The sequence below is a fragment of the Oncorhynchus clarkii genome, chromosome 15 (assembly GCF_045791955.1).
Source record: "Oncorhynchus clarkii lewisi isolate Uvic-CL-2024 chromosome 15, UVic_Ocla_1.0, whole genome shotgun sequence".
Classification (NCBI taxonomy): Eukaryota; Metazoa; Chordata; class Actinopteri; order Salmoniformes; family Salmonidae; genus Oncorhynchus; species Oncorhynchus clarkii.
The window spans coordinates 32753361-32768781 of NC_092161.1; the positions used below are offsets into that span (position 1 = coordinate 32753361).

The following is a 15421-nucleotide window of genomic DNA, read 5'->3' on the forward strand; positions in this document are numbered from 1 at the left end:
AATTTTATGAAAGTTTACCATTATGAGGCCTTTTGTGCTCTGCCTCTTTCCTGATTGAAATAAAATGGCTTGAGCATTGCTGGGCCTACCCCAAGAGACAGTGTGGAGGTGGATCATCATGTGATTTCTGCCATAAAGAGCTCACTAAACCCATAGAGAATGATAGAGGACTCTGGTGCGCAAAAGCCTGTTTTCGCATGGGCACTGCCATTGAGGACTTTCACCATCTTTTAAATAGTCAACTGGGTGGGACTTTCCATGGCTTAAGGAAGGATTACATAATTCCATTCAGCTCATCAGGAATCAGCTGGCAGTAAATCTCAAACCTTGGCTTTATATCTGTTCAAATACTCCATATGGCAATATATACCTTTTCAGCTTGTTTACCAACTCAGCGACGTAGAAAGAAATTGACTACTTCAAAATGGAGAAGGCCTCAATAGCACTGCTCGTGTGCGGACGCTATAATTGAAGGGGATAAGAGTGCTCTTTCTCAGAGTAAACCAGACCTAAATACTGAATCACCTGGAACATCAGACTGATGAACACTGTCTACAAAGATCTCGTCTCCACCTGCTATACTGTTTTAAGACTGAAGTCAGCTATTTATGACTTATTTTAATAGTAGTTTCCACATTCATTAAGTGATTCAAATATAACCAATGTCTTGTCGGTCAGTGTGCTGTCGTAATAGGTGCAAGTGTTTGATGCCACACCTTGTCTCTTTAATGCAAAGGTCAGGCTCCACTCAATGTCCATAGGAACAATTTTAGTTGTGTAAAGACATTCTCTTATCTTGTACTGCTGTATCACAAGTCATTACTGTTCAAACTATTTTAATTAGTAATTATGTTGCCTGTGTCCACTCCTCTCTGACAAGACATTTTGGTTCAAACAACTTTATTCAGTTTAATCAAAACAGGTCATAGATAAAAGGGTATTTTAACCTAAAAATACTGTAGAACATGAACAATTACTGGAAATATCACTGACTTTGCTGCCCGCGTTCAGTAGCTCTTCAAACCAAAGCCTTTCAGGTTTAACAGAGCATACAATAAATGGATGCGTGCGATTGCAGCAGTGGAATATGGGTACAAGTTTTTACGACATGATTGAGGTAATCTAAGGGAAACATTATGCAGAGGGAATATGGTTATTGATAGACGTGAGTCTTATGAAAGTGATATGTTGTATTGCTCTTTGGCAGTGCCATCTCAAGTTCACATCCACAGAAGGTCGTGTGCAGTAGATATTCAATCATTTTTTTTTTACAAATAAAATTGGATTAGATAATTTTTTTGCAGTAGATTCAACATAACATATTACGAGGTTCCATTACAAATGCTGCATGTTTCAAAAACGCAGTGCTATGAAAGTTCAGTTCTCACAGTAACGTCACTGTCGAACATAAAAGCCACACCTCGGAGGAAGCAGTCACAAATGGAAATCAGCTGGATAGACAATCGGATTGGCTCTCGTTGTACCACCCTTTAACCAGTGTGGCAGCGTGAGATTGGACCTACACAGTGATGCAATTAGCCCCTCCCCTTTAATGATGGCGTTGAACTGTGGACTTAATCATCTCCACTTAGTGATTGCTGGGATCTTCAATAAAATAAAATGTGCTCGTCAGGGTTAGCTGTCCATGGTCTCTCTTGACCATAAACCAGGCATAGGGTCAATTCTTAAGTCAGGGACCATGATGGAGGATAAAAATCACAGTAAAAAGGGAGACAAGAAACCATGGGCATTTCAAAAATGTCCTTCACGGTATGGTTTGGATTCAGCTGATGTGAAACATGCACTTGTCGGGGATATCCTTCCTCTAAATGCGCAAATGGCTCTCTGGGTCAGGCTCTACAAAACATTGAGACAGAGGGGGAAAAAAAAACAAATGGGGAGGATGTATCGGCCTGCATGGGCTTGTCTTCCATCGGGAGAGCGTTAGACACAGAGAGCTTTGGGGAACCTGAAGACAAGGAGAGAACAAGGTAGTGTCAATCATGTCTATCTAGACAAAACACACATGCAACCCCATGCACTGATGAAACTATATATGTAAGACAGAGGCCCATATGTGCACTAGAGTATAAGCCGGTAGTAACATTACTATAGTAAAACGATCCCACCTGTCCTTGGTGAATCCCTCTATCTCCTCCTCATCATCATCATTCAGCTCCATGTCCAACTCATTGTCAAGACAACCGCGGCCACTCAGGACACTTTGGAAATAAAGCAGAAATATCATGACTCCTTATTCAATCATAGCGGTACATCGGTTTTCTCTGGTTGACAAATTGCTTTTGGAGTTGATCTGTTCAGTCCCCTTCCCTAGCCTTCTGTCCTCCTGGTAATGGATTACACTCCCATACCACATGAGACCAGACAGGCTTTAGCTGCCTCAGCACATCAAGCACCATCAACTCCTGCTGCTGTATAGTGAAAACCACACCCCCCCCCCCCCGCCCTCCAGAAACAGTAGAATATGCTAGTTTGGTGTGAGAAATTCATACCAGCAACGCGAGACAGATTTTCTGATTTTATAACAAAGTTGAGGGACCATAGAAACTCATCCACAGGCCACCAACTATTTCATACTGGCTGTAAGAACTAACAAACTCTTGTTTTGTCAAAGATCGCATGGAGACAGAGTGAGGTCCGCTGTGGCTGCTCACCTGACGGAGCGACAGGTGAAAAATACAATCCTCTTCAGCCTCTTGTTGTAGAAGAAGTAGTTGAAGGACCAGAGGCTGCCTTCCTCCCCAAAGGGGTCTGAGTCCAGGTCAGGGTTGTAGCTGAGGACAAAGAGGGGACATATAAATATACTTCATATACAAACAAGAATCAGAAAACACACTGTACATGTACATTTACACACCTGTATATGTCACATTCCTGCAGGCTAATTTCCTGGTCGATGAAGTTCCACAGCTCTGGCCCCAGGGAGTTGAACTCCACTCCAACTGATGAGTACAGGCTGCCGTTTACTGCATTCGTTACCTGGATGGAGGCACGGTACACAATCGTTACAACTTCTCATTCTTCTTACAGATGAATAGACCTCTTTAAAGGCTGTATGTCGGATTCAGACTTCTGCGATTATCACGTCACTGTGCGACGTTACCAAATTAAAATCTTGATATCAACCTGGCCAGATTGTACGACTTTCTTCAGGTCTGCAATTGGCTTGCGAGGCTACGTCAGCAGATACAGGTTGTCAGCGGTGTATTTCCCCCTGGGCATGTGCCAACACCAGCAGCGAAAGCCTCAGTCTATGCTTATGCACGAGTGAAGTGAGTTTGGAAAAACAAAGAATACATCTTAGAAAAAGTTCACATACAAAACTTATTGTCCGAACTCAGAATCAAAAATCGACTTCCCCAAAATAACATGGTCGCATGGTGGTAGAACGTTTTATTTGGACTGGAGATGTTGTGCATTCCTCAAAACCCCATCAGGTAGCCTAAACAAGATGATTATTAGGGAAATCATTATTCTTGCACAGCATGTAAAAGTTTCAATCAAACTATTATACAAATTTGACTATTCACAATAATCGTATTATTGTGTGCATACTCTGTGCCGGCCATGTTCCTATTGGTCAGTCACCGGGATCGGCTCGTAACACTAGCCACACGACAAAGGCAAAACAAATCTGACACCGAGAACTTTGCCAGAGCCTACGGCTAAAATCGTCCGGTCTGCCAAGGCCTTCACAGCAGCGGTGTCAAACTCAATTCCTGAAGGGCCTCTGTTGTACTTGTTTGATCAATTAAGATGATTTATTAGTTAGGTTATAATTGAAAGGTTATTAGTAAGTCACTTGGTTGTCGAGGTCTTAATTAGACAAACCGAAAGGTGATAAAAAGGAACCAGCAGACACACGGCCCTCCAGGAATTGAGCTTGACACCTCTATCTTACAGCCTGTGATATTCCATAAGGCCCTTGTAGAAAATTAACCATCTCCCCCTTATGTGTATGGATTTGTAACAATGTGCTCCCGGGACTTGCATGGGATGATTCCGAGCATCTGTATGTGAGCAATTCTGAAATGAGCCTTGAACAGCTGTTTTAATTGAGCTGGTTTAAAGTCATCCCAATGTGGTCTAATCATGAGAGGAACGGAGGTAGCGCTACTGACCCAGTTGAGGCTGGGCTCCCGGCTGAACTCGTGTCCCCGAGCTGTACTGAAGTCGTAGTCGGGCCTGAATGACTCGTTGAGCGTGGTGATGAGGTAGAACAATGTCTTCCTGCAACACTTGTCACTCAGAGGGTTCTCACCATCGTCACTGCTCTTCCCTAGTCTGCGCAAAACAATGGAGATGAGTAGAGAGTGGAGTTATTTGGTTGGGAAGTAAAAAAAAAGATTCTCCATTCACGTGCCACAACTGACAGTGCGATACAACACCAGTATCTACAGAGTAGTATTCATTAGTGCGCACTGTAGGAAAACATTTCACAATGGAAAACAAAAACAGGTAATCCCTCCCCATTGGTATCGGTTTCATTCCTAGTGATCAGACCTGTGTTATGAAAACATTGTGTGGCTGTGGTCCTTACTGGGGTGGGCTCGTGGCGCTGGACTGGGGGGGCGAGAGGGCCTCTAGGACATGTGGTTCCCCTTCCTGGCAGAACTGCTTAAACATGTGCTTGTCATCACCAGCCATCTTGCAGGAGTAGCTCTCAATCCTAAAGAGAGAGACAAAACCCAGAGTTAAACTGTTGGCATTGTATTAAAAGTGGAATTCCATTAATTTACTGACTGCGGAGGACATGGGTATTGTCTCAAACTAATCATGTCCCTAATTCAATAATGCAAACCGTACAGTATCTCATCTACTGGCCCTCCCACATTGTATGTTTCTTTGTTTATTGCTTTGAACAAGTCTCGGTTGTCTGTTTCATTGAGTTCCATTTGAGGGATGTGGATGGAATGGCACTAGGTTGAGGGAGTCGTGCAGGGTCTGGTCATGTTTATTTCCCCCCCAACCTTAGCTATGCAAGAGAAGAGGTTGTGCAACTCAAACTCTGGCTCACACACACTGTGGCCCAATCTAATTATAGGAAGGGGCAAAGGTCAAGTGGGTGAGTGTCACATGACTGGCTAGTTTCCATTAACAGACAAATGGGACTCACCACCTGGATTGAGTAGGTCTTATGTAGCAAAATGTGAAATGGTTACATTTTTTTTTTTACATTGGATCAAAAGTAGAGACTGAGCTACAAAATGGTATGTCATATACTGCATTTGAGGAAAGTAATTCTGCTTTGAAAGTTGATCAACTTGTAAACTCACTTTTGAGAAAATGGCCTTTGAATGTTTTGGTATCTAGTGAAGAGCTCTTTGTCTACACCCATTCCGCATCGATCACACCCTCTAAAGCTTTAGCCCCACCCATCTCGTTTCGCTCTAGGAGCGCACACTTGACGCTGTGGCCGATGATTTGTTCACCTCTGGATAACATAAAACAGTCTAACCAGCTCTACTAGCAACAATTTCATTACACTTTTTTGCAGACATTTACTGACACCGGCCATATTCAATGGGTGTTGTACACACGTCACGTAACGTTAGCTAGTTAAACAACAACAAACAAAGTGCCAACAATGCCTAACATTAAGCTCTAACTAGAAAAGCAAACCGCTCTGGGAAACTAATAATAACCTCCGCTAAGGAGCCAGCCAGCTAGCTAACAGTACACTTTAGCTTAACCCTTGTGTAAGGGTAAAAAAAATGACCCGCCACTATATTTAACAGCAGAGAAAATCCCCCAAATAATATTTTATCAACTTGAAATTATATGACTTTTCCTAGCATGACCCCAACATTAGAAAAAGTGAAACATCACCTTTGTTCATATTTCCATGAAAGCTGCACCCACTGGGGTATAAAGATTGTCATTTTGACCCGCCAGTTATAAAATAATTTACACACCACAAACACACACACAGAAATAGAGATTATTTTTTCTGAGTTCAATCAGTAGCACACAAACACTTTGTGCATGTGCAGCATCATCCCTCCAGGAAAAAACACGACTCAAGTTCAGACAAAATAAAAACAACAAAATTAACATTTATTGAAAGCATTGTTTACTAATGGGAATGCAGTCAGAGGCTATAAAAAGGTTATCTTTGCTGTAGTCATAAGTGCACGTTTCAGTGCCCAACAGGTCACAGATCTGATTTTTTTCCAGATACCCAGGAGGAACAAGAGAACAATGATTTAGAAGAGGAGGAGGTATCTGAAGAATATGGGAAAGAATACAACCCAGAGCACAATGCATCATCTTCAGATGAGGAAGAAATCCCCCAAGCTGAAAGGGACACTTTTGCTGTTCTTTGACAAAAATATAACTTGGTCCTTGTCACTATGACAACTAGGGTAGGATGGCAGCACAAAATGTCGTAAGAATGACCCCAGGGCCCACAAGACAGGCAGTTGCCCATGCCCAGGTCATCGGCTCAACATTCTAGAAGTTCATCACACCAGCCATCGGAAAAAATCTTCCTGGAGATCACAAATTTGAAGAGTTTCTGTAAATATGGAGACAACTGGAAAATGATGGATGAGATTGACCTGCGTGCCTACATAGGGCTGCTAATCTTAGCAGTTGTGTATAGCTCCCGAGGCGAAGGGCTACATGTAGTGTCTGAGATGCTGCGAGTGGAAGGACGATTTTCCGAATGCTACGATTTGATAGCAGTGAGTCAAGACGTGCAAGATGAGAGAGAAACTGGCAGCCATAAGAGAGGTCTGGGAGAAGTGGGTGGAGCTTCTGCCATACCTCTACAACCCTGGGCCTGAAGTAACAGTGGATGAGCAACTGGTTCCATTCAGAGGTACATTTTTATTTTCATATCTGAAATGTGATTTTCACTGTTCATTTTATTATATATTGCTGTAAAATCATTGATTTGTGATTGTTTTCTGTGACATTGATACTAATTGCTGATAGTAATCTCTTTTGTCCAAAGGTTGCTGTCCTTTGCAGAAGTATATGCCCAGCAAGCCAGCAAAGTATGGCATCAAGATATGGGTGGCCTGTGATGCACAATCCAGTTACGATTGGAAGATGCAAGTCTACATAGGGAAGCCGACCAGTGGAAGCCCGGAGAAGAACCAGGGGATGCGGGTTGTGCTTGATGTGACAGATGGACTGAGGGGGCACAATGTCACGTGTGACAATTTCTTCACTTCTTATGACGTCAGCCAACAGCTCCTAAAGAGGAAGATCACCATGGTTGGCAGTTAGAAAGAACTCCCCCCTGCACTCCTCAACAAGGGGGAGAGAGACCTTCACCCCCATCACCACTCTAGTTTTTTACCTCCCAAAGAGGAACAAGAATGTGGTCCTCCTGAGCACACTGAACAAAACGGCTGAGATAAGTGATCGTGAGGACAGGAAGGCAGCCATCATTCTGGACTACAACCACAACAAAGGAGGGAGGCCTTGACAAGTCGATTGGAACTTACAGCTGCAGGAGGATGACTGCCTGCTGGCCCCTGGTCATCTTCCATAACATCATTGTGTCCTCATACAATGCATTTGTGATATGGAACAAGATCAACCCTACCTGGATGCCTGATAAGCGGAACAAGAGGGTGTTCCTGGAGCAGCTGGGAAAGGCACTTGTAATCCCACACATTCAAAGAAGGGAGCGCCTCCCCCGCACAGCAGCCTCTGCAGAGCTTGTGAAAGCTGTTCTGGGGGCTGCATCTTGTCCTGATCCACCTGAGGCTGCAGCAGGTAAGTGGAGGAGATGCCAATTCTGACTCCCAAAGAAGGACTGTAAAATAAATACTATGTGCTGCACGTGTGAGAAATACACCTGCAAAGTCTATGCACACACACTTACATACTGTCCTACATGTGCTAATTGGAGTTGATTGATTTATGTTCTTCACATTTTTTTTGTATCAATCTAATGTGTTTATACACCTTGTGGGTGGGGGCAATGGTTAAAAAAAAAATGGGAGAAGACTAGAATTTTGTAGTTTAATTCCTCATTGCTCAGTATAAGAACATCACTATGTTGCCAAAAAAGTTCAAGACTAATGGTTTCCCTTCAATAAAATGTGTTCAAAACTACTTTCTGCATATTTCTGCTACACAAGTGCTATCGCTCACAAAAATATCTGTTTACACCTATGCAGTCCCTTTAACAATAATAATAAACCTCTACTTATTTTTTTTTCTTCTTATTTGTCACATACACATGGTTAGCAGATGTTAATGCGAGTGTAGCGAAATGCTTGTGCTTCTAGTTCCGACAACGCAGTAATAACCAGAGTAATCTAACCTAACAATTCCAAAACTACTACCTTATACACACACAAGTGTAAAGGGATAAAGAATATGTACATATGAATGAGTGATGGTACAGAGCGGCATAGGCAAGATGCAGTAGATAGTATCGAGTACAGTACATACATATGAGATGAGTAATGTAGGGTATATAAACAGTGGCATAGTTTAAAGTGGCTAGTGATACATGTATTACATAAAGATGCAGTAGATGATAGAGTACAGTATATACATATGAGATGAATAATGTAGGGTGTGTAAACATTATATTAAGTAGCATTTTTTAAAGTGGCTAGTGATATATTTTTACATCAATTTCCATCCATTTTCATTATTAAAGTGGCTGGAGTTGAGTCAGTATGTTGGCAGCAGCCACTCAATGTTAGTGGTGGCTGTTTAACAGTCTTATGGCCTTGAGATAGAAGCTGTTTTTCAGTCTCTCGGTCCCTGCTTTGATGCACCTGTACTGACCTCGCCTTCTGGATGATAGCGGGGTGAACAGGCAGTGGCTCGGGTGGTTGTTGTCCTTGATGATCTTTATGGCCTTCCTGTGACATCGGGTGGTGTAGGTGTCCTGGAGGGCAGGTAGTTTGCCCCCGGTGATGCGTTGTGCAGACCTCACTACCCTCTGGAGAGCCTTACGGTTGTGGGCGGAGCAGTTGCCGTTCCAGGCGACAGGATTCTCTCGATTGTGCATCTGTAGAAGTTTGTGAGTGCTTTTGGTAACAAGCCAAATTTCTTCAGCCTCCTGAGGTTGAAGAGGCGCTGGTGTGTCCGCCAGGCACTTCAATCACTTAAATTTTTTAAATACCTTTTCTCTCTCCAATTTCATGGTATCCAATTGATAGTTATAGTCTTGTCCCATCGCTGCAACTCCCGTACGGACTCGGGAGAGGCGAAGGTCAAGAGCCGTGCGTCCTCCGAAACACGACCCAACCAAGCCGCACTGCTTCTTGACACAATGCCCGCTTAACCCAGAAGCTAGCCGCACCGTGTCAGAAGAAACACTGTACACCTGGCAACCGTGTCAGTGTGCTAGCACCTGGCCCGCCACAGGAGTCGCTAGAGCGCAATGGGACAAGGAAATCACGGGCCTGCCAAACCCTCTCCTAACCCGGACGATGCTGGGCCAATTGTGCGTCGCCTCATGGGTCTCCCAGTCCGGGTCTGTAGTGATGCCTCAAGCACTGCCTTAGACAGCTGTACCACTTGATTTTAACAAACAATTTGTCCCCCCCAAAAAATGCAGATTTCAAAGTCCCGATGTGGCCCTTGAGCCGAAAAGTTTGCCCACCCCTGCTATATAGGATAGTTGCTTGTGTGTGTGTAGGCCTATTTGTAACAGACTTTGTGGTTAAATAAAACATTTTTATCCAGAAACAGTCATTCTATGGAAAACTATGATAGAATGTGAACCTCAAACATGAGACTGTATGCTCAGTTTTGTATCATTATGGGTCCAGTTGAATATTTCTGAGTAATTGCAGACTTTGGCTTTTAATTGGGGTGGAAAGAAGTCAGCCTCAGAGTCAAATTGTGCCAGCTTGGCCTCTGCTGCCATCATGGGCCATACTAATCCAGTAAGCAGCAGGCTAAACACCATCAGTGCCCAGCTGTGAGTGTGTGTATGCTCCATACCACTCTCCATTACAGTATAAAAATAGCCACAAAGGCCTGTCAGAGGACACCCTGTCCTGGGTCACACTGCCCCCATGGGTCAGAACCATGAAAGGAGTCACCACCACCTGCACCGTTCCGACTGGTTCCACAACCTACAGTCCTTTGTAAAATCCCTGCTCCTACTGTTACACCACATCTTTAGCACAGAGACACACCTCTGTGGGAGTTCAGTTGACCATATTATTCTGACAGTTTGTTGTTTACCTCTGTGTTTACATATGCAGTGTCCTCAGCTTTGACTTTACTCTTCATAGGCTGTATGGTTATGGTATTGTTGACGCTCCCAGAGAGCCTCAAAGTGTTAATCTTGCCTTTTTAAAAATACAGCCTATTAACCCAATAAGAAATACACCCCCGAAGAGAGGCACAGAATGCATGCACCATCCACAGAGGAGGTAGGGTGAGAGGTGTGTTATGGTCCATGAACAGCTGATCCTGTAGTAGTAGCCGCCTACAGTTCCATCTGTCACCATGCACTTGCGGTTCACACACAGGCCTACTAAAGGACAGTACATTTAGTAACTGTTTGGACACCTACTCATTGAAGAGTTTTTATTTGTACTATTTTCTACATTGTAGAATATATTAGTAAAGACAAACTATGAAATAACACATGGAATTGTAGTAACCAAGTGTTAAAATATATATATTTTATATCCGTCAAAGTAGCTACCCTTCGCCTTGATGACAGCTTTGCACGTTCTTGGCATTCTCTCAACCCGCTTCAATCAAATGTATTTATAAAGCCCTTTTTACATCAGCCGATGTCACAAAGTGCTACACAGAAACAACAGGGTTGCCTAAAGCCCAAACAGCAAGCAATGCAGAAGCACGGTGGCTAGGAAAAACTCCTTGGATAAGGCAGGAACCTAGAAAGGAACCAGTCTCAGAGGTGGCCAGTCCTCTTCTGGCTGTGTCAGGTGGAGATAACACTACATGGCCAAGATATTCAAACCTTCATAGATGACCCACAGGGTCAAATAATAGTAATAATCAAAGTGGTTGTAGAGGGTGCAACAGGTCGCTTTCATAGCATCACCTGGAATACTTTTCCAACAGTATTGAAGGAGTTCCCAAATACGTTGAGTATTTGTTGGCTGCTTTTCCTTCACTCTGCGGTACAACTCATCCCGAACCATCTCAATTGGGTTGAGGTCGGGTGATTGTGGAGGCCAAGTCATCTGAAGCAGCACTCCATCACTCTCCTTATTGGTCAAATAGCCCTTACACAGCCTGGAGGTTTATTGGGTCATTGTCCTGTTGAAAAACAAATGATAGTGGGACAAAGGGCAAACCAGATGGAATCGCGTATTGTTGCAGAATGCTGTGGTAGCCATGCTGGTTAAGTGTGCCTTGAATTCTAAATAAATCACAGACCGTATCATCAGACCAAAGGACGGATTTTCACCGGTCTAATGTCCATTGCCCGTGTTTCTTGGCCCATCAAGTCTCTTTTTCTTATTGGTGTCTTTTAGTAGTGGTTTCTTTGCAGCAATTTGACCACGAAGGTCTGATTCACACAGTTGATGTTGAGATGTGTCTGTTACTTGAACTCTGAAGCATTTATTTGGGCCGCAATTTCTGAGGCTGGTAACTAATGAACTTATCCTTTGAAGCAGCGGTGACTGGGTCTTCCTTTCCTGTTGCGGTCATGAGAACCAGTTTCATCACTGCTGGTTTTTGTGACTGCACTTGAAGAAACTTTAAAAGTAATTGACATTTTCCGTATTTATTGACCTTCATGTCTTAACCTCTGATCTCTAGGGGCGCTATTTCATTTTTGGATAAAAAACGTTCCCGTTTTAAGCGCGATATTTTGTCACGAAAAGATGCTCGACTATGCATATTCTTGACAGTGTTTGAAAGAAAACACTCTGAAGTTTCAGAATCTGCAAAGATATTGTCTGTAAGTGCCCCAGAACTCATTCTACAGGCGAAACCAAGATGATGCGTCAACCAGGAAATGAGCAGAATTTCTGAAGCTCTGTTTTCCATTGTCTCCTTATATGGCTGTGATTGCGCAAGGAATGAGCCTACACTTTCTGTCGTTCCCCCAAGGTGTTAGCAGCATTGTGACGTATTTGTAGGCATATCATTGGAAGATTGACCATAAGAGACTACATTTTCCAAAGTGTCCGCCTGGTGTCCTGCGTGGAATTCGGTGCGCAATTGCCAGCTGCTTGTACTTTTCCATTTGATTGAGGGGAGAAACCATGCTTCCAAGAACGATATATCAATGAAGAGATATGTGAAAAACACCTTGAGGATTGATTCTAAACAACGTTTGCCATGTTTTCAGTCGATATTATGGAGTTAATTTGGAAAAAAGTTAGCGTTTTGAGGACTGAATTTTCGGGTTTTTTTGGTAGCCAAATGTGATGTATAAAACGGAGCTATTTCTAATACACAAAGAATATTTTTGGAAAAACTGAGCATCTGCTATCTAACTGAGAGTATCCTCATTGAAAACATCAGAAGTTCTTCAAAGGTAAATGATTTTATTTGAAGGCTTTTATGTTTTTGTTGAAATGTTGCGTGCTGGATGCTAACGCTAATGCTAACGCTAAATGCTACGCTAGCTAGCTACTTTTACACAAATTATTGTTTTCCTATGGTTGAGAAGCATATTTTGAAAATCTGAGATGACAGTGTTGTTTACAAAAGGCTAAGCTTGAGAGATGGCATATTTATTTCATTTCATTTGCGATTTTCATGAATAGTTAACGTTGCGTTATGGTAATGAGCTTGAGTCTGTATTCCTGATACCGGATCCGGGATGGGGAGATCAGAGAGGTTAAAGTAATGATGGACTGTCGTTTCTCTTTGCTTATTTGAGCGGTTCTTGCCATAATATGGACTTGGTCTTTTACCAAATAGGGCTATCTTCTGTATACCAACCTCTTATCTTGCCACAACTGATTGTCTCAAACGCATTAAGGAAAGAAATTCCACAAATTAACTTAAGGCACACCTGTTAATTGAAATGCATTCCCGGTGACTACCTTATGAAGCTGGTTGAGAGAATGGCAAGTGTGCAAAGCTGTCATCAAGGCAAAGGGTGGCTACTTTGAAGAATCTCAAATATAACATATTTTGATTTGTTTAACACTTTTTTGGTTACTACATGATTCCATACATGTTATTTCATAGTTTTGATGTCTTCACTATTATTCTACAATGTAGAAAATAGTAAAAAAGAAACAAAAACCCTTGAATGAGTAGGTGCGTCCAAACTTTTGAATGGTACTGTATGTGTTCGTCATGCAACAGTAAAGCAGGCGTTACAAAACACTTTGTGATAAGTGATTAGATATGAGGTCATTTTTTTTGACTGATGATGCTGGCCTAGTGCTGTTATGGTAATTACCTTCCAAGGATGCGAGACTCTCCCGTTTCAACACAGAGTTGAGAGCTCAGAGCTTCAAAACTGCTGTTTTCTAACAGTTTCATTGCTGCCTGTGAGAGGAAAGGGAAATGTTAAAATAGACAGTCCATCAGCCATTTAAGAATACTTTTTCACGGCTTTCTTAGTATGAAATAAATGTTATCCCTATGGTGTAGTTATTAATCTACTTGACAGGGGCAGGTTGAGCAAATTAGCCCAGTGGAGTAGGTTTTCAGCAATATGTGAATGCAACCTGGTCTCAGAGCATTTTGTATTATTCTGTAAGTAAATCCAAGATACTCCATTTAGTAAAATGTTACTTTTCGTAAGGTTAGTTTGCAGTGGTGTAAAGTACTTTGGTAAAAATACTTTAAAGTACTACTGAAGTAGTTTTTTTGGATATCTTTACTATTAATATTTTTTTTACGTTTTAATTTACTTCACTACATTCCTGAAGAAAATATACTTTTTACTCCATACATTTTCCCTGACACCCAAAAGTACTTATAATATTTTGAATGTTTAGCAGGACAGGAAAATGGTCTAATTCACACACTTAAAAGAGAAAATCCCTGGTCATCCCTACTGCATCTGATCTGGCAGACGTAAACACAAATGCTTTGTTTGTAAATTAAGTCTGAGTGTTGGAGTGTGCCCCTGGCTATCCATACATTTAAAAAATGGTTTTGAAATTATTTGTACTTTTACTTTTGATACGCAAGTATATTTAAGACCCAAACTTAGTTTTACTTTTACTCAAGTAGGATTTTACTGGGTGACTTTCACTATAGTCATTTTCAATTAAGGTATCTTTACTTTTACTCAAGTATGACAATTGGGTACTTTTTCCACCACTGTCAGTTTGTGGAACCCATCACCCATTTCATATGATATGAATTACAATTCGTATTATGTTACGAATTTGCAAAATATGTTACGCATTTGCAAAACATACATGTTACGAATTCTAGCTAGGTGGTTAAAAGTTAGCTAAAATTGCTAAGTAATTATAAAGTAGCTAAAAAGGTAGTATGTTGCTAAAGTTGTCTGTGATGAGATTGGAACTTACAGCCTTTGGGTTGCTAGACGTTCGCATTATGTCAACCCATCCACCCTGATCAAACACCCTACTTAAGTATCCTCCATCTCTCATGTAACTATACCAAACTTAACATACATACATCATAACATACATCTGTCTAGCTGACCCATCCCCCACTAAACCTCTGCTTGCTAGGTAGTTGGCTACAGTAGCTAGCTAATCTACACATTTCACATAAACGTTCTTCTTACCAAAGATAACGTCGACGCTCTTTGTGAAACGGAAATGCCTTTACCAATTTCACTTATGTTTCTCTTAGCGGGCGAGGACGAGCAACAGATGTTGTTGTTGTTATGCAAGTTAGCTAGCAAGCACTGACTGTGTCAGAGCAGTTAGTTCCTAAACTTCAGCAATTTAAAAAGATATTCGTACGAGATTGATTTATCGGTAAAGCTTTTATCGAAAAACTTCTTATGCCGATTAAATTAGACATCAAATCCAAAGAACCCCTGAATCCGTCTGACTTGGATTGCAGCGGCATCCCTTTTGACAGATTTACGCTGACCGAGATACGCTAACGTTAGCTAGCTAGCTACAGTTTCTGTCAGATCAAGTCGCCTTTTCTTATCGACTTGATCCCTTGCACTGCTTCTGTTTACTTCGCAAAGTCCCTGTGCAATTTTTGATGAGCAATACTGATCATTTGAAGGCACACCACACACCAGTGTCGATGAAAACGTAATAAATCCACTGTATTTAACCCCCGCCCACTGTAAACCACGAATTACATTTTCATTGTCAAAGACCACACCTATTTATTTTGAGTGTCGCTTTCTAGTGCTCTGAATGGCTGACTGACATGTCCTTATAAACCACTGATGGTTATGATTGGTCAAAATGGTGTGTCGTTTAATAATTCTAGATTGACAGGCGACGTACGGCCCTGTTGGAAGTCAAAGGCATCAATTCTTCCGACAACAAAAGCTGAGTGGCAACCCTTAACT

General features: G+C 42.0%; 1 protein-coding gene across 3 annotated transcripts; it reads right to left on the minus strand.

Annotated features, from left to right (window-relative positions):
* Positions 1 to 883: 883 nt before the first annotated feature.
* On the minus strand, positions 884 to 15216 carry LOC139367223 (MAF1 homolog, negative regulator of RNA polymerase III b). Of its 3 annotated transcripts, none has more exons than XM_071105440.1 (8): positions 14669 to 15216; positions 13358 to 13446; positions 4562 to 4690; positions 4143 to 4305; positions 2879 to 3000; positions 2676 to 2795; positions 2130 to 2222; positions 884 to 1969 (listed from the first exon to the last, which is right to left on the minus strand). In XM_071105440.1, exons 2-8 carry the CDS (start codon positions 13438 to 13440, stop codon positions 1945 to 1947), a joined length of 735 nt encoding a protein of 244 aa, XP_070961541.1. In that variant the 5' UTR covers positions 13441 to 13446; positions 14669 to 15216; the 3' UTR covers positions 884 to 1944. The 3 variants fall into 3 exon arrangements, with proteins under 3 accessions (XP_070961541.1, XP_070961542.1, XP_070961540.1); XM_071105441.1 differs by having other exon boundaries at positions 15140 to 15210; XM_071105439.1 differs by lacking the exons at positions 13358 to 13446; positions 14669 to 15216 and adding an exon at positions 8782 to 8985.
* Between the last annotated feature and the right edge of the window lie 205 nt (positions 15217 to 15421).